Source organism: Saccostrea echinata, unplaced genomic scaffold (genome assembly GCF_033153115.1).
Source record: "Saccostrea echinata isolate AGI-Se365-2 ecotype Australia unplaced genomic scaffold, CSIRO_AGI_Sech_v1 ptg000012l, whole genome shotgun sequence".
Classification (NCBI taxonomy): Eukaryota; Metazoa; Mollusca; class Bivalvia; order Ostreida; family Ostreidae; genus Saccostrea; species Saccostrea echinata.
Window position 1 is genome coordinate 7,155,108 of NW_026889761.1, and position 22,584 is coordinate 7,177,691.

The window sequence follows — 22,584 nt, forward strand, 5'->3', positions numbered from 1 at the left end:
ATTTATTAGAGTGACACGTGTTATATACCATACAACAACATTTCAATAGGGTTCAATCAAAAATCCACATATTATTATTACTCAATCTTGTGTTTATTTTAAAACAAATTTGGGTAAGAAATGGTATAGAAGACGAAATTCCTTCTTTTTTTTTTTTTTTTTTTTTTTTTTTTTTTTTTTTTTATAGCACTGTGCTTAATTTGTACTCTGAATACCGGTCAAAGTTTTTTTGAAAACATGTGTTTTAATCGAATGCCAAAAATAAGAATGCTAATTGTAAAATGTATCTCGGTGTCATATGCATCTTCCAATATATATGTATATGTATGTATATATATATATATATATATATAACAGACACTGCTAATCTTAGCACACAGGTGTATACTTACAAAATGCATACATATATTTTAGGGGTGAAACGATACACCTCCTTCACGGTTCGATACGTATTGTATAATTTTGTCTCGGTTCGGTTATTTTCGATACGATACATTTTGATAGAAGAAAACAAATTCAACGTTGTTTTATGCTTTCTTTTTCTAAATCTAGTAACATATTTTACGAGTTTTATTTGCAAATTGACTAGAAGAAATTGATTAAAATTATTTGACGGTCAAAAATTATTTTACAAGCTATCAGTCATAAAAAATTTACGTTTTCTATACTTATTTTACTGAGTAATGTGTTTTACCTTATGCCAAACCCGACTGAATAACGATCCCGACCGAAAAATGAACCGAACCGAAAATTAGAGATTTTGCACCGTGTATCAAACCGAGAAAAAATACCGCAGTGAATCGATACCGCGGTGAACCGTTTCACTCCTAATATATTTAAATATTATGTATATTTTCATGTACTTTTTTTTTTTAAACTGTTTGTGAACAAATCAAGTAATGTACACATGTCACTAAAAATAAATAAATGACTTCCTTACCGTAATACCAATTAAATATTAAAACACCTATAGATATGTCAGGTTTAACAAAAATGAATAAAAAAAGGAAAGAAGGAAAATCGGAAAACTTCAAACGAAATTTTGAATAATTCTGAATCATGGTAATCGGGCTTAATTTTACCTCACAATAATTTCTTATCAATGAAATTAATCTTTTAAAACAGCAAAAAAAGAAAATAGCTGAGAAAGCAACAAAAGCATTATATGAAGTATTAAAGAAAGGAAGATTACATAACCTATCAATACAGTGTCAACCTGATTTGTTTGATAAAATCGTTCAACCTATATTGTTATATGGATGTGAAGTGTGGGGATTTTCAAATAATGCAATTATAGAAAGGGTACATCTAAAATTCTGTAAACTTTTACTCCATTTAAACGATTCAACCCCAGATTTCATGATATATGGTGAGCTTGGTCGATACCCTATGGGAATTCAAATAAAAACACGCATGATATCTTACTGGTCAAAATTAATTACTGGCAAAGAAACAAAAATTGCAAATTTATGCTATAAATTAGGCTTTATTTTAAATCAAGAAATAGGAGGAAAAATCAGCTGGTTTGAAAATGTTGGAAATATTCTGAATAATTGTGGGCTATCTAATATTCGGCTTGAGCAAAGCTCAAATAATACAAAATGGTTAACGGCGAAAGTTAAACTCACATTAATTGATCAATTCAAGCAAATTTGGCAATCAACTCTTCAAACCTCACCTAAAGCATTAAATTATAGAATATACAAAGACGAATTAAAGTTTGAAAACTATTTTAATATTTTCTCAAAACAGGATTCAACTACATTTTGTAGATTGCGAACTTGTAACCATCATTTACCAATTGAAAATGGACGTTGGCTTAATATACCAAGACAAGACAGAATTTGTTCCCATTGTAATCTAAAAGAAATCGGAGATGAATTTCATTACATACTAATGTGCACTTCACTACAAAAAGAAAGAATGCTATGCTTAACAGAAAAACACATACGATTTAAGAATATAATTAGTTTTAAAAACATCATGAATAGCAATAAACACTATTTTCTGAGAAAAATGTGTTCGTTTATAAAGAAAATAAATAAAATATGCTCCCCGGCCTAGAATTCCCATGCTTCACATTTATAGCAAAGTACTAGTTTTTGTTCTTTATTATTCACGCATGCTATTGCTATGTATTAAATTATCTATTTGGTGTAAGTCTCTATATGCTATTGTAAAATGGTGAAGAGATTCAAATAAATGAATACTGAATACTGTAAAATTGAAATTAGGACTCACTTATATTATGGCCATTTATCGTATTTATATAAATTATTTGGATACACAACGCCATTTAATGCAGGTACAGTATTCGTACGTGTAAGGGCAGAATCCTGGGGAGTGATTTTAACAGCATGATTTATTTTTATTTTTAGGTAAAATATCAGCGACGCATGCAGATGACATTGTGAAAAGTTTTGTGTTTCGACGGGTTTATATATATGCCTGGATATTATGCTTCATTTAGTTTTAAATATTTTTTTTTATCGATTGGAAACAAGTTCTTACAACTTCCTGAAATATAACAGTGTGTCCTGCAAAATAAATAGCTTGAGTATGCAATGTATAAAATTAATTACACGTATAATGCACCAGGGAAATGCGAAAACTTGTCAGCATAACGCACAAGCACGAAAAAGAAAAGAAAGAATGAATATGATTTAAAAATAACAACAATAATAACGGAAATTAAGAGTTTAAGAAAAAGTAATTTCCATATTGTCTATCAGTCGTCTATACCGCATGTCTAAATAGGCAGGTATGACACAGTACACAGTCTTTGTGAATTTCTCGCAGTTGGAGGGCAAACTAAGAATTTTTATAAGACGGGGAGATCCAAATGGCATTCTTTAATGTGTCTAATAAAAAAATAAAAGAAATCATCCCTGATTTTTGTCCTTTGAAGCAAAATTTTTAGCTTTAATCGTACCCCGAAATTCAAACATGACAGTTTGGAGGCGTATTTTCCTGAATTTAAACACTACAGTTACAACGATCTTAAAATGTAAATAGATAGAATGGTAGAGAGAAATGTAAAGGCTGGGATTCTGCTCATGTTATGTGGTGAAGTTCATTCCTTGAGCTGCAGCGCGGATGCAAATACCCACATTGAAACACACATCCATGAACAAAACAACAAACGTCTCGACAAACTAGATGTTTTCTAGGCGGTCCGCGCTCAGTGTAAACAAAAACAGCAAGTGCGTGTGACCCGAGTATTTCACTGTTCACAGTTCCTGAGAAGTAAGTCGACGTTTTACTCTCGTCAGTAGCCATGGCCGATACTGCTCCTCCAGCAAAGTCCCCAGCCAAGAAGAAGGCCGCAAAGCCTAAGGTGCCCGCTGCACATCCCAAGTACATTGACATGATTAGCGCTGCTGTTGCATCTCTGAAAGAACGTGGTGGCTCATCTCGACAGGCCATTCTCAAGTACATCATGGCCAACTACAAAGTGGGCAACGATGTTAACTCTATCAACGCCCACCTGAAAATGGCCCTGAAGAGCGGAGTTAAGAAAGGCGCTCTGAAGCAAGCAAAGGGCACAGGCGCTAGTGGCTCCTTCAAACTTGGAGACAAACCCAAGACCGAAAAGAAGCCTAAAGCCAAAAAGGTAGCCAAACCCAAGGCAGCCAAGCCCAAGAAGGCCGCCACCAAGCCCAAGAAGCCTGCGGGAGAGAAGAAGGCCAAGACTCCAAAGAAGAAGGCAGCAGCCAAGAAACCAGCCGGACCCAAGAAAGCCAAGTCCCCCAAGAAAAAGGCAGCCCCCAAGTCTCCAAAGAAGGCAGCAGCCAAACCCAAGAAGGCCAAGACCCCCAAGAAGGCAGCGGCCAAGAAGACAAAGACTCCCAAGAAAGCAGCCGCCAAGAAATAAGCAGTCTTCGCATTCCAGGCAGACTGTCTACGCTTAAAACAAAATTTAAAAAGCCCTTTTCAGGGCTACCCACATTTTTAGAAAAGATGCCTTAAAAACATTCGTTAACGAAACATTTGCATAATCATTGCCTTTCTTTTCCCTCTCTTTCTCATTTTAATATTTGGAATGCAGAGGTCTGTGTTGAAAATTTAAACTAAACAAACATGTGAAATATTACAATTTCACTAACAATATATCTTACACAAATGCCTACACTGTCTAGGTGTAAACTAGGATTATGTGCTCATGGTAATTTATGTAATTGCATGCATATCTCACATGAATTCCTGATTGAACAATAATCTAAATAATAGGGAGGAGCAGTAAGTGAAATGAATGATGATTAAAAAAGTGTGTGAATTAATTTTTGTTTATAATGTACATAATATCAGGTCAAGTTTGAATTATTATATATGATAGACCATTTTCACACACCTTCTCACACACATACACTCACTGACTGTTGCAGTGTAATTCCATTCAATGTACAGAACAGAAGTCTTCTTTGATATTTTAGAATTGGTTTTATTTCCTAGCTTTCACGTCACACACAGAATGAATTAATGAAGCATACTCTGGTACGACTAAAATGAATTTCTAAGGCAGTGACTTTTTTCATGCAAGTGTCCGTGTAAACTGTAAATGGTCACAAGATTCTTGAAAGCAAAACCACATGCATACCAGGGCTTGTCAACAAACATCAAATATTTCTACAAAATCAATGTTTTTGAACAACTTCTTGAAGCTTTGTTTTGACAGGACTTCAAAATTTGATAAATATTCAAATTCTTGAACTTTCTAAAGTCTAAAGTGATAAACACATACAGAAGTTAAGGTGGGGGTGGGGATAAAGAAAGCAAAGCAATGATGAGCTGGTTTATGAGTCAGGATGTCGAATCCAGCAAACACTGGATCATGTATAAAGTAAAACATTATGGCCTGAAAAACATTTCATGAGGAAATTTTAAAGTAATATTCATTGATATAATAATAAAAATAATATAAATGAATGAATGAATGAATGAATGAATGAATGAATGAATGAATGAATGAATGAATGAATGAATGAATGAATGAATGAATGAATGAATGAATAAATAAATAAATAAATAAATAAATAAATAAATAAGTAAATAAATAAATAAATAAATAAATAAATAAATAAATAAATAAATAAATAAATAAATAAATAAGTAAGTAAATAAATAAATAAATAAATAAATGAATAAATAAATAAATAAATAAATAAATAAATAAATAAATATATTTAAAAAAAAATAAAAAGCATAGGGAGTGTTTATATGTCTATCTTCATGGTTATTATCATATTTACTGTGATCGTACATCTTTCAATACAGTGGGTCTATTAGATTATTTTATATAGAGAATTTAACATTGATTTTAACCAAGTACAAAATCTGTGCAAAAAAGGTGGATTGAAATGATTCCAGCTAAGACCAATGGAAGCACGCTATGCGCGACTAATCGCAAGGTGTCTTTCTTAACCCCCAACCAATCGCAAACATCCTTACTTAATGCGCGCTGATTTCGATTCAAGAGCCACAAACCGTATAAAACTATAGTAAACGCTTGCTCTCGTCATTCATTTTATCTGAACTCAGAGAAGATGGCACGTACCAAGCAGACTGCAAGAAAATCTACTGGAGGCAAGGCCCCACGAAAACAGCTGGCTACCAAGGCAGCCCGCAAAAGCGCACCAGCCACCGGTGGCGTTAAGAAGCCCCACAGATACAGGCCAGGAACTGTCGCTCTCCGTGAGATCAGGAGGTACCAGAAAAGCACCGAGTTGTTGATCAGGAAACTCCCATTCCAGCGTCTTGTCCGTGAAATCGCTCAGGATTTCAAGACAGATCTGCGTTTCCAGAGCTCTGCCGTCATGGCCCTCCAAGAAGCCAGTGAAGCCTACCTTGTCGGACTCTTTGAGGATACCAACTTGTGTGCTATCCACGCTAAGAGAGTGACCATCATGCCAAAGGACATCCAGCTTGCCAGACGTATCCGTGGCGAGAGAGCTTAAACATTTTCTTGTCTCGGACAAACACACAAACGGCCGTTTTCACGGCCACCAAAATATTTAGAAAAGATGCCCTCTTTAACAGCACTAATTAGAAACGTGACAACAAAGAGCACAAGTATATTGACCACATAATTTATGTCAGGTGTTATTGGCGAAATATTGTTTATTGTATATGAATGCAAGGAAACACACAGATATGATAGTGTCTTGAATACTGGCATAATTGCATAATTATGGCAGCTTATACTCGTATTATATATAAAGAAAACAAACAAACGAAAACACGCATGAAACGAGTGTCGCACAACAGTTTGAGAGAGAAACAATACACTGTAAAAATTACGTACATGTATCCCAAGCAATTCTAAAGGCACGTTAACAGAAATAATAATGATAAAAAAGTGATTCATGCATGGTTATACATATTTTGCTTAAATTCAGAGAGCGTGATAAACAATATGACACAATGGATACTGTTTTGAGAGTAATATTCTGACAGATAATAATAAATATGGTCAGTTGTTTGAAACATTTGCATATATATATTTATTACATTTCTATTCTGCGTAAAGAAATACTACTACTAATAATAATATTAATAATTGAAAAGAAATAAAGAGAGATACAGAGAATAACATGTACTGAGTTGGTAACGTGATATTTTATTTATTACGAGATGTATTATTTAAATGTGTCTTGCATTAAAGAATATTGTTTTAAATTATTTCCCTGAAAATATGACAGTATACAGAACCCCCGCAAAAATATGAAATCATATATAATGAACTACTGAAATTTAAGATTTGCCTATATAGACAAGTACATGATTTAGTAACAGCTCAAGGGTACACGAAAAAAATGTCAACAAAAGCAAATACGCAAGGCGCGCAGAGCGCGAACCAATCGCGCTTTAGCTTACACTGTGCCTTCGGAACGTGAAAATTGCACTGCCGAAGTTTTCAAGATACCACTGCTTCTAGCACGTCGTTGATTAGCGCTATATATACCACGATCTCTCCCCTAGCCCTCACATTTCAGAAGATTATCTACTGAGAGCAGAATTATGTCTGGACGTGGTAAAGGAGGAAAAGGTCTTGGAAAGGGGGGCGCCAAGCGTCACAGGAAGGTCCTGAGAGATAACATCCAGGGTATTACCAAACCCGCCATCCGCCGTCTTGCACGCAGAGGTGGAGTCAAACGTATCTCTGGGCTCATCTACGAGGAGACCCGTGGAGTCCTGAAAGTTTTCCTCGAGAACGTCATTCGTGATGCTGTCACCTACACGGAGCACGCCAAGAGGAAGACCGTCACAGCCATGGACGTTGTCTATGCCCTGAAGAGACAAGGACGTACCCTCTACGGATTCGGTGGTTAGATACCCCTACCATACTGTGCCTCCAAGAGCAAGAACAAACGGCCGTTTTCACGGCCACCCAAATTTTTCGAAAAGATACCTCTGAGCAGACGTGTTAAAGAAACGAAGGTGTTAATTTTTCTATATTCATTTCTAGTGAGCAAAAGAATTTTGATTTAATGTCACTGGAAGAAGGCATATTATTCGGATAGCCTTGCAGTAACTTGTACACAGGGTAGGGGAAAACAAATAATTACAATATCTTCATAATTATTGATTTACATTAGGTTCCCATGTAAGATTTTTGATCAGAAAAAGGGGGGCCTGCATGGGGAAAATACAAACAGACAAGAAAGTCCCATGCTCTAGTTGATTATTTCCAAGGACACATCTGGTAGATAAATATCAATTTAATAACCTGCACGTTGTTACAGTTTCCTGAGATATCGTCGAAAGCTGTAAATATTGAAATAGTATCCCTGTCAATACAGAGACAAAATTCGCGTATACAACAACTCGTACGGTTAAATGTACTTTGACAAGGTAGCAAGAGTTGTCTTTCGTTTTATGTGTGCTGTATATTCCTATGCATTGAGCAAGTGGTTATTTGCAGTGCAGGTCTATCATCTTTACATTTACATGCCTCTATCAACAATAAAGCATGACTTCACGATGTTGTTGTTGTTCTTCATTCTATTACATTTGGATTCCAACATAGACACCACATGTAATAGTAGTATGGCAACAAAGTACACCACACAGTCAAAAACATCATCTCAAGAAAAAAAAACTATGACCCATACTTGCGCGATATATTTCGTAATACCACTAAATATACATGTTTATTTTATACAGGGATGTCCCAGAACTAGCATTGTTTGAAATGATTATCTTGATCCTCATTCCTGTGCAAAACAAACCAACACACACAAAGCAAAATGTTTAAACAGAGATGACTTTGAAATATTCATATGCAGAAATGTGAAACACAACTTGAAGACGCTAGGTCTTAAGAATGTAGTTTATTTGATTACTTGTATATTTCCCGTAGGATCTTAAATGTTTGACATTCAAACGTAATTCCTTTTCAATATCCTTTGAAATGCATTTTTTTCATGAAGATAACCTGTAATGAGCTATAATATTTTTCCAGTAGATATTAAATCTGTGCTAGTTTTCTATACATGTTGTACACATGTTGATCACAACGTAAAATGTTCAATAAGATGTAATTACAATTTCTGGGTGATTATAGTTTATCTACCATTATCTTTGTGCCTCAGTGCATCACACATCCTTTGATATACTGAATTATAATATCTAGGTTACTTAAGAAATGTTTTTGAAAGTTCATGAAGGTATGACATACCTTTCACCAGGGCATATTTCATACAAATAAAATTATATATACCTGCCAGGGTGAAAAGTATCAGTTCATATCCTCCAGACAGACACTGACAAACTGTCTAGGGTATATATTTTCTATGTATTGAGGTATAGTATATTATTCCTCGTCTGTCATAGTTCATGAGAATAGGAGGAATTTTCATTTAATTTAAAAGAAATAACAAAGAGAATTCAAATTTCAGTTGAATAAGATAGACCCAGGCAAAATATATTATTTCTGTATAATAAGGAATTCGTTCATATTCTTTCTTAACGACATCTTCATTACAAGCCTCTAAGATACAGATATTCAGTGTTTCAGTACTTAAACTGGTATCTTACTAAGTATATACTTTCTCTTAATGATTTCTAATGTATAATGATCCAATATAATTATAAACACTGCATACGGTAATATTTATAATTTGCTTGTGCTCTGTTTTTAACCTACATTTTTTTGTTATCTTTATGATATAAATTATTCATTCTGGCTGTCTTCCATGTGCTTGAGAGGGGAAAAAAAGTGAACTGCTCTGTTGTTAAATTACTTTAAGGCTCACATAGTATAACATGCCTATGTGTAGCTAAAATTTGTTTTCGTCTGCAACTGTTGTGTTATAAATTATTCGTTGGGGCCCTGTTTTTTTTTTTTTTTTTCCTTTCTTAAATTCCCTGTCTGTAAATATATAATGTACACTATGAGGGGGCACATGTTCATTTATTTTTCAGAGGGTGTGCGTGTTTTTTTATTTTCAGGCATAGACCAACATTCAAAATTATTAATTAGCAAGAACAGTGTCTACAGACAAAAACAGATAATGCTAAGAAATAAAAATAAATAAGGTAAACATCTTGTTAAGACAAAACCTGATATACACACGTTTCTTAACGCTGTATTGAAAGTATCTTTTCGAAAAATTTGTGTGGCCCTGAAAAGGGCCGTTTTGTTTTTCTGAAGTGCAAGTTTGCAGTTTACTTGCTGCTGGTGTACTTGGTGACAGCCTTGGTTCCCTCAGAGACGGCGTGTTTGGCCAACTCACCGGGCAGAAGGAGACGGACAGCAGTCTGGATCTCTCTGCTGGTGATGGTTGATCGCTTGTTGTAGTGAGCGAGACGGGAGGCTTCGGCAGCGATTCTCTCAAAGATGTCGTTGACGAAAGAGTTCATGATGCTCATGGCCTTGCTGGAAACACCAGTATCTGGGTGAACCTGTTTCAGGACCTTGTAGATGTAAATGGCATAGGATTCCCTCCTCTTCCTGCGCTTTTTCTTGTCCCCAGTTCTCTGGGCCTTGGCCTTAGTGGCTGCTTTCTTAGCTCCTTTAGATCCGACTTTGGGTGGCATGTTTACAGGTTGTATACAAACTGAAAACTATGAGTGTCGATTCGCGCCTCGCTGGTTTTATATCGCACGGACGGATAACGGCCGATCAGTACATTACGAACCCTCGAGAAAACTAGTGTTGTTCGGCGAGCGACAAAGTGTGTAAAATACGATCGTGCCGATTGGCTGTACGGTTCAATCCGCCTGCGTGTTTAAATAGGGTCGCGAAGCCTGAGTTAAGAGTTATTCGTTGATTTCATTTCTTGAGCGTCAACTACTCGTAACAGATCAAAGATGTCAGGACGTGGTAAAGGAGGCAAGGTGAAGGGAAAGGCCAAGAGCCGATCCTCCCGTGCCGGACTTCAGTTCCCCGTGGGTCGTATCCACCGTCTGCTGAGGAAGGGCAACTACGCCGAGAGAGTGGGAGCCGGTGCCCCCGTGTACCTGGCCGCCGTTCTTGAATACTTGGCCGCCGAAGTCTTGGAGTTGGCAGGCAACGCCGCCCGCGACAACAAGAAGACCAGAATTATCCCCCGTCATCTGCAGCTGGCCATCCGCAACGACGAGGAGTTAAACAAACTGCTGTCCGGCGTGACCATCGCCCAGGGTGGTGTCCTGCCCAACATCCAGGCCGTGCTCCTCCCCAAGAAGACCCAGAAGTCCGCCAGCAAGTAAAAAAAAGTCTGTACGACTTTCAAATATACCAAACGGCCGTTTTCACGGCCACCCAAATTTTTCGAAAAGATGCCTCTGAGCGCATACTGTTAATATAAGAAACGAAATGCATGTTTAATAAATGAAAATATACATGCCAAGATATCACATTAATTTCACGTATATACAGTACCAGGCCATAAGTGAATCCTAATTGATTTTTGTGGCACATAATTTCAAAATGTAAGCGTGACATCACGCAACAAATGCAAAACTGAAATTTTACGGCACAGATTTGTTAAGAAATCATGGTAGAAATGTTAGCCACGATGAATTGTTTTCAATGATCAAAGGTATATAGTAACTAAGCAAATGATTTATTAGAGTGACACGTGTTATATACCATACAACAACATTTCAATAGGGTTCAATCAAAAATCCACATATTATTATTACTCAATCTTGTGTTTATTTTAAAACAAATTTGGGTAAGAAATGGTATAGAAGACGAAATTCCTTCTTTTTTTTTTTTTTTTTTTTTTTTTTTTTTTTTTTTTTATAGCACTGTGCTTAATTTGTACTCTGAATACCGGTCAAAGTTTTTTTGAAAACATGTGTTTTAATCGAATGCCAAAAATAAGAATGCTAATTGTAAAATGTATCTCGGTGTCATATGCATCTTCCAATATATATGTATATGTATGTATATATATATATATATATATATAACAGACACTGCTAATCTTAGCACACAGGTGTATACTTACAAAATGCATACATATATTTTAGGGGTGAAACGATACACCTCCTTCACGGTTCGATACGTATTGTATAATTTTGTCTCGGTTCGGTTATTTTCGATACGATACATTTTGATAGAAGAAAACAAATTCAACGTTGTTTTATGCTTTCTTTTTCTAAATCTAGTAACATATTTTACGAGTTTTATTTGCAAATTGACTAGAAGAAATTGATTAAAATTATTTGACGGTCAAAAATTATTTTACAAGCTATCAGTCATAAAAAATTTACGTTTTCTATACTTATTTTACTGAGTAATGTGTTTTACCTTATGCCAAACCCGACTGAATAACGATCCCGACCGAAAAATGAACCGAACCGAAAATTAGAGATTTTGCACCGTGTATCAAACCGAGAAAAAATACCGCAGTGAATCGATACCGCGGTGAACCGTTTCACTCCTAATATATTTAAATATTATGTATATTTTCATGTACTTTTTTTTTTTAAACTGTTTGTGAACAAATCAAGTAATGTACACATGTCACTAAAAATAAATAAATGACTTCCTTACCGTAATACCAATTAAATATTAAAACACCTATAGATATGTCAGGTTTAACAAAAATGAATAAAAAAAGGAAAGAAGGAAAATCGGAAAACTTCAAACGAAATTTTGAATAATTCTGAATCATGGTAATCGGGCTTAATTTTACCTCACAATAATTTCTTATCAATGAAATTAATCTTTTAAAACAGCAAAAAAAGAAAATAGCTGAGAAAGCAACAAAAGCATTATATGAAGTATTAAAGAAAGGAAGATTACATAACCTATCAATACAGTGTCAACCTGATTTGTTTGATAAAATCGTTCAACCTATATTGTTATATGGATGTGAAGTGTGGGGATTTTCAAATAATGCAATTATAGAAAGGGTACATCTAAAATTCTGTAAACTTTTACTCCATTTAAACGATTCAACCCCAGATTTCATGATATATGGTGAGCTTGGTCGATACCCTATGGGAATTCAAATAAAAACACGCATGATATCTTACTGGTCAAAATTAATTACTGGCAAAGAAACAAAAATTGCAAATTTATGCTATAAATTAGGCTTTATTTTAAATCAAGAAATAGGAGGAAAAATCAGCTGGTTTGAAAATGTTGGAAATATTCTGAATAATTGTGGGCTATCTAATATTCGGCTTGAGCAAAGCTCAAATAATACAAAATGGTTAACGGCGAAAGTTAAACTCACATTAATTGATCAATTCAAGCAAATTTGGCAATCAACTCTTCAAACCTCACCTAAAGCATTAAATTATAGAATATACAAAGACGAATTAAAGTTTGAAAACTATTTTAATATTTTCTCAAAACAGGATTCAACTACATTTTGTAGATTGCGAACTTGTAACCATCATTTACCAATTGAAAATGGACGTTGGCTTAATATACCAAGACAAGACAGAATTTGTTCCCATTGTAATCTAAAAGAAATCGGAGATGAATTTCATTACATACTAATGTGCACTTCACTACAAAAAGAAAGAATGCTATGCTTAACAGAAAAACACATACGATTTAAGAATATAATTAGTTTTAAAAACATCATGAATAGCAATAAACACTATTTTCTGAGAAAAATGTGTTCGTTTATAAAGAAAATAAATAAAATATGCTCCCCGGCCTAGAATTCCCATGCTTCACATTTATAGCAAAGTACTAGTTTTTGTTCTTTATTATTCACGCATGCTATTGCTATGTATTAAATTATCTATTTGGTGTAAGTCTCTATATGCTATTGTAAAATGGTGAAGAGATTCAAATAAATGAATACTGAATACTGTAAAATTGAAATTAGGACTCACTTATATTATGGCCATTTATCGTATTTATATAAATTATTTGGATACACAACGCCATTTAATGCAGGTACAGTATTCGTACGTGTAAGGGCAGAATCCTGGGGAGTGATTTTAACAGCATGATTTATTTTTATTTTTAGGTAAAATATCAGCGACGCATGCAGATGACATTGTGAAAAGTTTTGTGTTTCGACGGGTTTATATATATGCCTGGATATTATGCTTCATTTAGTTTTAAATATTTTTTTTTATCGATTGGAAACAAGTTCTTACAACTTCCTGAAATATAACAGTGTGTCCTGCAAAATAAATAGCTTGAGTATGCAATGTATAAAATTAATTACACGTATAATGCACCAGGGAAATGCGAAAACTTGTCAGCATAACGCACAAGCACGAAAAAGAAAAGAAAGAATGAATATGATTTAAAAATAACAACAATAATAACGGAAATTAAGAGTTTAAGAAAAAGTAATTTCCATATTGTCTATCAGTCGTCTATACCGCATGTCTAAATAGGCAGGTATGACACAGTACACAGTCTTTGTGAATTTCTCGCAGTTGGAGGGCAAACTAAGAATTTTTATAAGACGGGGAGATCCAAATGGCATTCTTTAATGTGTCTAATAAAAAAATAAAAGAAATCATCCCTGATTTTTGTCCTTTGAAGCAAAATTTTTAGCTTTAATCGTACCCCGAAATTCAAACATGACAGTTTGGAGGCGTATTTTCCTGAATTTAAACACTACAGTTACAACGATCTTAAAATGTAAATAGATAGAATGGTAGAGAGAAATGTAAAGGCTGGGATTCTGCTCATGTTATGTGGTGAAGTTCATTCCTTGAGCTGCAGCGCGGATGCAAATACCCACATTGAAACACACATCCATGAACAAAACAACAAACGTCTCGACAAACTAGATGTTTTCTAGGCGGTCCGCGCTCAGTGTAAACAAAAACAGCAAGTGCGTGTGACCCGAGTATTTCACTGTTCACAGTTCCTGAGAAGTAAGTCGACGTTTTACTCTCGTCAGTAGCCATGGCCGATACTGCTCCTCCAGCAAAGTCCCCAGCCAAGAAGAAGGCCGCAAAGCCTAAGGTGCCCGCTGCACATCCCAAGTACATTGACATGATTAGCGCTGCTGTTGCATCTCTGAAAGAACGTGGTGGCTCATCTCGACAGGCCATTCTCAAGTACATCATGGCCAACTACAAAGTGGGCAACGATGTTAACTCTATCAACGCCCACCTGAAAATGGCCCTGAAGAGCGGAGTTAAGAAAGGCGCTCTGAAGCAAGCAAAGGGCACAGGCGCTAGTGGCTCCTTCAAACTTGGAGACAAACCCAAGACCGAAAAGAAGCCTAAAGCCAAAAAGGTAGCCAAACCCAAGGCAGCCAAGCCCAAGAAGGCCGCCACCAAGCCCAAGAAGCCTGCGGGAGAGAAGAAGGCCAAGACTCCAAAGAAGAAGGCAGCAGCCAAGAAACCAGCCGGACCCAAGAAAGCCAAGTCCCCCAAGAAAAAGGCAGCCCCCAAGTCTCCAAAGAAGGCAGCAGCCAAACCCAAGAAGGCCAAGACCCCCAAGAAGGCAGCGGCCAAGAAGACAAAGACTCCCAAGAAAGCAGCCGCCAAGAAATAAGCAGTCTTCGCATTCCAGGCAGACTGTCTACGCTTAAAACAAAATTTAAAAAGCCCTTTTCAGGGCTACCCACATTTTTAGAAAAGATGCCTTAAAAACATTCGTTAACGAAACATTTGCATAATCATTGCCTTTCTTTTCCCTCTCTTTCTCATTTTAATATTTGGAATGCAGAGGTCTGTGTTGAAAATTTAAACTAAACAAACATGTGAAATATTACAATTTCACTAACAATATATCTTACACAAATGCCTACACTGTCTAGGTGTAAACTAGGATTATGTGCTCATGGTAATTTATGTAATTGCATGCATATCTCACATGAATTCCTGATTGAACAATAATCTAAATAATAGGGAGGAGCAGTAAGTGAAATGAATGATGATTAAAAAAGTGTGTGAATTAATTTTTGTTTATAATGTACATAATATCAGGTCAAGTTTGAATTATTATATATGATAGACCATTTTCACACACCTTCTCACACACATACACTCACTGACTGTTGCAGTGTAATTCCATTCAATGTACAGAACAGAAGTCTTCTTTGATATTTTAGAATTGGTTTTATTTCCTAGCTTTCACGTCACACACAGAATGAATTAATGAAGCATACTCTGGTACGACTAAAATGAATTTCTAAGGCAGTGACTTTTTTCATGCAAGTGTCCGTGTAAACTGTAAATGGTCACAAGATTCTTGAAAGCAAAACCACATGCATACCAGGGCTTGTCAACAAACATCAAATATTTCTACAAAATCAATGTTTTTGAACAACTTCTTGAAGCTTTGTTTTGACAGGACTTCAAAATTTGATAAATATTCAAATTCTTGAACTTTCTAAAGTCTAAAGTGATAAACACATACAGAAGTTAAGGTGGGGGTGGGGATAAAGAAAGCAAAGCAATGATGAGCTGGTTTATGAGTCAGGATGTCGAATCCAGCAAACACTGGATCATGTATAAAGTAAAACATTATGGCCTGAAAAACATTTCATGAGGAAATTTTAAAGTAATATTCATTGATATAATAATAAAAATAATATAAATGAATGAATGAATGAATGAATGAATGAATGAATGAATGAATGAATGAATGAATGAATGAATAAATAAATAAATAAATAAATAAATAAATAAATAAATAAATAAGTAAATAAATAAATAAATAAATAAATAAATAAATAAATAAATAAATAAATAAATAAATAAATAAATAAATAAATAAATAAATAAATAAATAAATAAGTAAGTAAATAAATAAATAAATAAATAAATGAATAAATAAATAAATAAATAAATAAATAAATAAATATATTTAAAAAAAAATAAAAAGCATAGGGAGTGTTTATATGTCTATCTTCATGGTTATTATCATATTTACTGTGATCGTACATCTTTCAATACAGTGGGTCTATTAGATTATTTTATATAGAGAATTTAACATTGATTTTAACCAAGTACAAAATCTGTGCAAAAAAGGTGGATTGAAATGATTCCAGCTAAGACCAATGGAAGCACGCTATGCGCGACTAATCGCAAGGTGTCTTTCTTAACCCCCAACCAATCGCAAACATCCTTACTTAATGCGCGCTGATTTCGATTCAAGAGCCACAAACCGTATAAAACTATAGTAAACGCTTGCTCTCGTCATTCATTTTATCTGAACTCAGAGAAGATGGCACGTACCAAGCAGACTGCAAGAAAATCTACTGGAGGCAAGGCCCCACGAAAACAGCTGGCTACCAAGGCAGCCCGCAAAAGCGCACCAGCCACCGGTGGCGTTAAGAAGCCCCACAGATACAGGCCAGGAACTGTCGCTCTCCGTGAGATCAGGAGGTACCAGAAAAGCACCGAGTTGTTGATCAGGAAACTCCCATTCCAGCGTCTTGTCCGTGAAATCGCTCAGGATTTCAAGACAGATCTGCGTTTCCAGAGCTCTGCCGTCATGGCCCTCCAAGAAGCCAGTGAAGCCTACCTTGTCGGACTCTTTGAGGATACCAACTTGTGTGCTATCCACGCTAAGAGAGTGACCATCATGCCAAAGGACATCCAGCTTGCCAGACGTATCCGTGGCGAGAGAGCTTAAACATTTTCTTGTCTCGGACAAACACACAAACGGCCGTTTTCACGGCCACCAAAATATTTAGAAAAGATGCCCTCTTTAACAGCACTAATTAGAAACGTGACAACAAAGAGCACAAGTATATTGACCACATAATTTATGTCAGGTGTTATTGGCGAAATATTGTTTATTGTATATGAATGCAAGGAAACACACAGATATGATAGTGTCTTGAATACTGGCATAATTGCATAATTATGGCAGCTTATACTCGTATTATATATAAAGAAAACAAACAAACGAAAACACGCATGAAACGAGTGTCGCACAACAGTTTGAGAGAGAAACAATACACTGTAAAAATTACGTACATGTATCCCAAGCAATTCTAAAGGCACGTTAACAGAAATAATAATGATAAAAAAGTGATTCATGCATGGTTATACATATTTTGCTTAAATTCAGAGAGCGTGATAAACAATATGACACAATGGATACTGTTTTGAGAGTAATATTCTGACAGATAATAATAAATATGGTCAGTTGTTTGAAACATTTGCATATATATATTTATTACATTTCTATTCTGCGTAAAGAAATACTACTACTAATAATAATATTAATAATTGAAAAGAAATAAAGAGAGATACAGAGAATAACATGTACTGAGTTGGTAACGTGATATTTTATTTATTACGAGATGTATTATTTAAATGTGTCTTGCATTAAAGAATATTGTTTTAAATTATTTCCCTGAAAATATGACAGTATACAGAACCCCCGCAAAAATATGAAATCATATATAATGAACTACTGAAATTTAAGATTTGCCTATATAGACAAGTACATGATTTAGTAACAGCTCAAGGGTACACGAAAAAAATGTCAACAAAAGCAAATACGCAAGGCGCGCAGAGCGCGAACCAATCGCGCTTTAGCTTACACTGTGCCTTCGGAACGTGAAAATTGCACTGCCGAAGTTTTCAAGATACCACTGCTTCTAGCACGTCGTTGATTAGCGCTATATATACCACGATCTCTCCCCTAGCCCTCACATTTCAGAAGATTATCTACTGAGAGCAGAATTATGTCTGGACGTGGTAAAGGAGGAAAAGGTCTTGGAAAGGGGGGCGCCAAGCGTCACAGGAAGGTCCTGAGAGATAACATCCAGGGTATTACCAAACCCGCCATCCGCCGTCTTGCACGCAGAGGTGGAGTCAAACGTATCTCTGGGCTCATCTACGAGGAGACCCGTGGAGTCCTGAAAGTTTTCCTCGAGAACGTCATTCGTGATGCTGTCACCTACACGGAGCACGCCAAGAGGAAGACCGTCACAGCCATGGACGTTGTCTATGCCCTGAAGAGACAAGGACGTACCCTCTACGGATTCGGTGGTTAGATACCCCTACCATACTGTGCCTCCAAGAGCAAGAACAAACGGCCGTTTTCACGGCCACCCAAATTTTTCGAAAAGATACCTCTGAGCAGACGTGTTAAAGAAACGAAGGTGTTAATTTTTCTATATTCATTTCTAGTGAGCAAAAGAATTTTGATTTAATGTCACTGGAAGAAGGCATATTATTCGGATAGCCTTGCAGTAACTTGTACACAGGGTAGGGGAAAACAAATAATTACAATATCTTCATAATTATTGATTTACATTAGGTTCCCATGTAAGATTTTTGATCAGAAAAAGGGGGGCCTGCATGGGGAAAATACAAACAGACAAGAAAGTCCCATGCTCTAGTTGATTATTTCCAAGGACACATCTGGTAGATAAATATCAATTTAATAACCTGCACGTTGTTACAGTTTCCTGAGATATCGTCGAAAGCTGTAAATATTGAAATAGTATCCCTGTCAATACAGAGACAAAATTCGCGTATACAACAACTCGTACGGTTAAATGTACTTTGACAAGGTAGCAAGAGTTGTCTTTCGTTTTATGTGTGCTGTATATTCCTATGCATTGAGCAAGTGGTTATTTGCAGTGCAGGTCTATCATCTTTACATTTACATGCCTCTATCAACAATAAAGCATGACTTCACGATGTTGTTGTTGTTCTTCATTCTATTACATTTGGATTCCAACATAGACACCACATGTAATAGTAGTATGGCAACAAAGTACACCACACAGTCAAAAACATCATCTCAAGAAAAAAAAACTATGACCCATACTTGCGCGATATATTTCGTAATACCACTAAATATACATGTTTATTTTATACAGGGATGTCCCAGAACTAGCATTGTTTGAAATGATTATCTTGATCCTCATTCCTGTGCAAAACAAACCAACACACACAAAGCAAAATGTTTAAACAGAGATGACTTTGAAATATTCATATGCAGAAATGTGAAACACAACTTGAAGACGCTAGGTCTTAAGAATGTAGTTTATTTGATTACTTGTATATTTCCCGTAGGATCTTAAATGTTTGACATTCAAACGTAATTCCTTTTCAATATCCTTTGAAATGCATTTTTTTCATGAAGATAACCTGTAATGAGCTATAATATTTTTCCAGTAGATATTAAATCTGTGCTAGTTTTCTATACATGTTGTACACATGTTGATCACAACGTAAAATGTTCAATAAGATGTAATTACAATTTCTGGGTGATTATAGTTTATCTACCATTATCTTTGTGCCTCAGTGCATCACACATCCTTTGATATACTGAATTATAATATCTAGGTTACTTAAGAAATGTTTTTGAAAGTTCATGAAGGTATGACATACCTTTCACCAGGGCATATTTCATACAAATAAAATTATATATACCTGCCAGGGTGAAAAGTATCAGTTCATATCCTCCAGACAGACACTGACAAACTGTCTAGGGTATATATTTTCTATGTATTGAGGTATAGTATATTATTCCTCGTCTGTCATAGTTCATGAGAATAGGAGGAATTTTCATTTAATTTAAAAGAAATAACAAAGAGAATTCAAATTTCAGTTGAATAAGATAGACCCAGGCAAAATATATTATTTCTGTATAATAAGGAATTCGTTCATATTCTTTCTTAACGACATCTTCATTACAAGCCTCTAAGATACAGATATTCAGTGTTTCAGTACTTAAACTGGTATCTTACTAAGTATATACTTTCTCTTAATGATTTCTAATGTATAATGATCCAATATAATTATAAACACTGCATACGGTAATATTTATAATTTGCTTGTGCTCTGTTTTTAACCTACATTTTTTTGTTATCTTTATGATATAAATTATTCATTCTGGCTGTCTTCCATGTGCTTGAGAGGGGAAAAAAAGTGAACTGCTCTGTTGTTAAATTACTTTAAGGCTCACATAGTATAACATGCCTATGTGTAGCTAAAATTTGTTTTCGTCTGCAACTGTTGTGTTATAAATTATTCGTTGGGGCCCTGTTTTTTTTTTTTTTTTTCCTTTCTTAAATTCCCTGTCTGTAAATATATAATGTACACTATGAGGGGGCACATGTTCATTTATTTTTCAGAGGGTGTGCGTGTTTTTTTATTTTCAGGCATAGACCAACATTCAAAATTATTAATTAGCAAGAACAGTGTCTACAGACAAAAACAGATAATGCTAAGAAATAAAAATAAATAAGGTAAACATCTTGTTAAGACAAAACCTGATATACACACGTTTCTTAACGCTGTATTGAAAGTATCTTTTCGAAAAATTTGTGTGGCCCTGAAAAGGGCCGTTTTGTTTTTCTGAAGTGCAAGTTTGCAGTTTACTTGCTGCTGGTGTACTTGGTGACAGCCTTGGTTCCCTCAGAGACGGCGTGTTTGGCCAACTCACCGGGCAGAAGGAGACGGACAGCAGTCTGGATCTCTCTGCTGGTGATGGTTGATCGCTTGTTGTAGTGAGCGAGACGGGAGGCTTCGGCAGCGATTCTCTCAAAGATGTCGTTGACGAAAGAGTTCATGATGCTCATGGCCTTGCTGGAAACACCAGTATCTGGGTGAACCTGTTTCAGGACCTTGTAGATGTAAATGGCATAGGATTCCCTCCTCTTCCTGCGCTTTTTCTTGTCCCCAGTTCTCTGGGCCTTGGCCTTAGTGGCTGCTTTCTTAGCTCCTTTAGATCCGACTTTGGGTGGCATGTTTACAGGTTGTATACAAACTGAAAACTATGAGTGTCGATTCGCGCCTCGCTGGTTTTATATCGCACGGACGGATAACGGCCGATCAGTACATTACGAACCCTCGAGAAAACTAGTGTTGTTCGGCGAGCGACAAAGTGTGTAAAATACGATCGTGCCGATTGGCTGTACGGTTCAATCCGCCTGCGTGTTTAAATAGGGTCGCGAAGCCTGAGTTAAGAGTTATTCGTTGATTTCATTTCTTGAGCGTCAACTACTCGTAACAGATCAAAGATGTCAGGACGTGGTAAAGGAGGCAAGGTGAAGGGAAAGGCCAAGAGCCGATCCTCCCGTGCCGGACTTCAGTTCCCCGTGGGTCGTATCCACCGTCTGCTGAGGAAGGGCAACTACGCCGAGAGAGTGGGAGCCGGTGCCCCCGTGTACCTGGCCGCCGTTCTTGAATACTTGGCCGCCGAAGTCTTGGAGTTGGCAGGCAACGCCGCCCGCGACAACAAGAAGACCAGAATTATCCCCCGTCATCTGCAGCTGGCCATCCGCAACGACGAGGAGTTAAACAAACTGCTGTCCGGCGTGACCATCGCCCAGGGTGGTGTCCTGCCCAACATCCAGGCCGTGCTCCTCCCCAAGAAGACCCAGAAGTCCGCCAGCAAGTAAAAAAAAGTCTGTACGACTTTCAAATATACCAAACGGCCGTTTTCACGGCCACCCAAATTTTTCGAAAAGATGCCTCTGAGCGCATACTGTTAATATAAGAAACGAAATGCATGTTTAATAAATGAAAATATACATGCCAAGATATCACATTAATTTCACGTATATACAGTACCAGGCCATAAGTGAATCCTAATTGATTTTTGTGGCACATAATTTCAAAATGTAAGCGTGACATCACGCAACAAATGCAAAACTGAAATTTTACGGCACAGATTTGTTAAGAAATCATGGTAGAAATGTTAGCCACGATGAATTGTTTTCAATGATCAAAGGTATATAGTAACTAAGCAAATGATTTATTAGAGTGACACGTGTTATATACCATACAACAACATTTCAATAGGGTTCAATCAAAAATCCACATATTATTATTACTCAATCTTGTGTTTATTTTAAAACAAATTTGGGTAAGAAATGGTATAGAAGACGAAATTCCTTCTTTTTTTTTTTTTTTTTTTTTTTTTTTTTTTTTTTTTTATAGCACTGTGCTTAATTTGTACTCTGAATACCGGTCAAAGTTTTTTTGAAAACATGTGTTTTAATCGAATGCCAAAAATAAGAATGCTAATTGTAAAATGTATCTCGGTGTCATATGCATCTTCCAATATATATGTATATGTATGTATATATATATATATATATATATAACAGACACTGCTAATCTTAGCACACAGGTGTATACTTACAAAATGCATACATATATTTTAGGGGTGAAACGATACACCTCCTTCACGGTTCGATACGTATTGTATAATTTTGTCTCGGTTCGGTTATTTTC

General features: G+C 35.9%; 7 protein-coding genes across 7 annotated transcripts; 6 read left to right on the plus strand and 1 right to left on the minus strand.

Moving 5' to 3' along the window:
- Window positions 1-3,187: 3,187 nt before the first annotated feature.
- Window positions 3,188-3,900, plus strand: LOC133185867 (histone H1-like). Its single transcript, XM_061321157.1, has one exon. It carries the CDS (start codon window positions 3,278-3,280, stop codon window positions 3,872-3,874), a length of 597 nt encoding a protein of 198 aa, XP_061177141.1. The 5' UTR covers window positions 3,188-3,277; the 3' UTR covers window positions 3,875-3,900.
- A 3,090-nt stretch (window positions 3,901-6,990) lies between these two features.
- LOC133185264 (histone H4) lies at window positions 6,991-7,979 on the plus strand. The gene has a single exon (XM_061320376.1). The coding sequence runs from the start codon at window positions 7,018-7,020 to the stop codon at window positions 7,327-7,329; it is 312 nt and encodes a 103-aa protein (XP_061176360.1). The 5' UTR covers window positions 6,991-7,017; the 3' UTR covers window positions 7,330-7,979.
- A 2,299-nt stretch (window positions 7,980-10,278) lies between these two features.
- LOC133185265 (histone H2A-like) lies at window positions 10,279-10,707 on the plus strand. The gene has a single exon (XM_061320377.1). The coding sequence runs from the start codon at window positions 10,312-10,314 to the stop codon at window positions 10,690-10,692; it is 381 nt and encodes a 126-aa protein (XP_061176361.1). The 5' UTR covers window positions 10,279-10,311; the 3' UTR covers window positions 10,693-10,707.
- A 3,526-nt stretch (window positions 10,708-14,233) lies between these two features.
- Window positions 14,234-14,946, plus strand: LOC133185263 (histone H1-like). Its single transcript, XM_061320375.1, has one exon. The coding sequence runs from the start codon at window positions 14,324-14,326 to the stop codon at window positions 14,918-14,920; it is 597 nt and encodes a 198-aa protein (XP_061176359.1). The 5' UTR covers window positions 14,234-14,323; the 3' UTR covers window positions 14,921-14,946.
- Window positions 14,947-18,044: 3,098 nt separating this feature from the next.
- LOC133185868 (histone H4) lies at window positions 18,045-19,033 on the plus strand. Its single transcript, XM_061321158.1, has one exon. It carries the CDS (start codon window positions 18,072-18,074, stop codon window positions 18,381-18,383), a length of 312 nt encoding a protein of 103 aa, XP_061177142.1. The 5' UTR covers window positions 18,045-18,071; the 3' UTR covers window positions 18,384-19,033.
- Window positions 19,034-20,432: 1,399 nt separating this feature from the next.
- Window positions 20,433-21,110, minus strand: LOC133185869 (histone H2B-like; the record flags this gene model as incomplete). Its single annotated transcript, XM_061321159.1, has 1 exon — window positions 20,433-21,110. A coding segment is annotated over one exon (390 nt), but the record flags the coding sequence as incomplete, so codon positions are not given.
- A 255-nt stretch (window positions 21,111-21,365) lies between these two features.
- LOC133185870 (histone H2A-like) lies at window positions 21,366-21,761 on the plus strand. The gene has a single exon (XM_061321160.1). It carries the CDS (start codon window positions 21,366-21,368, stop codon window positions 21,744-21,746), a length of 381 nt encoding a protein of 126 aa, XP_061177144.1. The 3' UTR covers window positions 21,747-21,761.
- The last annotated feature ends 823 nt before the right edge of the window (window positions 21,762-22,584 follow it).

What these genes read in the sequence shown, in the direction of transcription:
- LOC133185867 (XM_061321157.1), top strand. Translation starts at nt 3,278, where the DNA reads ATGGCCGATACTGCTCCTCCAGCAAAGTCCCCAGCCAAGAAGAAGGCC.
- LOC133185870 (XM_061321160.1), top strand. Translation starts at nt 21,366, where the DNA reads ATGTCAGGACGTGGTAAAGGAGGCAAGGTGAAGGGAAAGGCCAAGAGC.
- LOC133185265 (XM_061320377.1), top strand. Translation starts at nt 10,312, where the DNA reads ATGTCAGGACGTGGTAAAGGAGGCAAGGTGAAGGGAAAGGCCAAGAGC.
- LOC133185263 (XM_061320375.1), top strand. Translation starts at nt 14,324, where the DNA reads ATGGCCGATACTGCTCCTCCAGCAAAGTCCCCAGCCAAGAAGAAGGCC.
- LOC133185264 (XM_061320376.1), top strand. Translation starts at nt 7,018, where the DNA reads ATGTCTGGACGTGGTAAAGGAGGAAAAGGTCTTGGAAAGGGGGGCGCC.
- LOC133185868 (XM_061321158.1), top strand. Translation starts at nt 18,072, where the DNA reads ATGTCTGGACGTGGTAAAGGAGGAAAAGGTCTTGGAAAGGGGGGCGCC.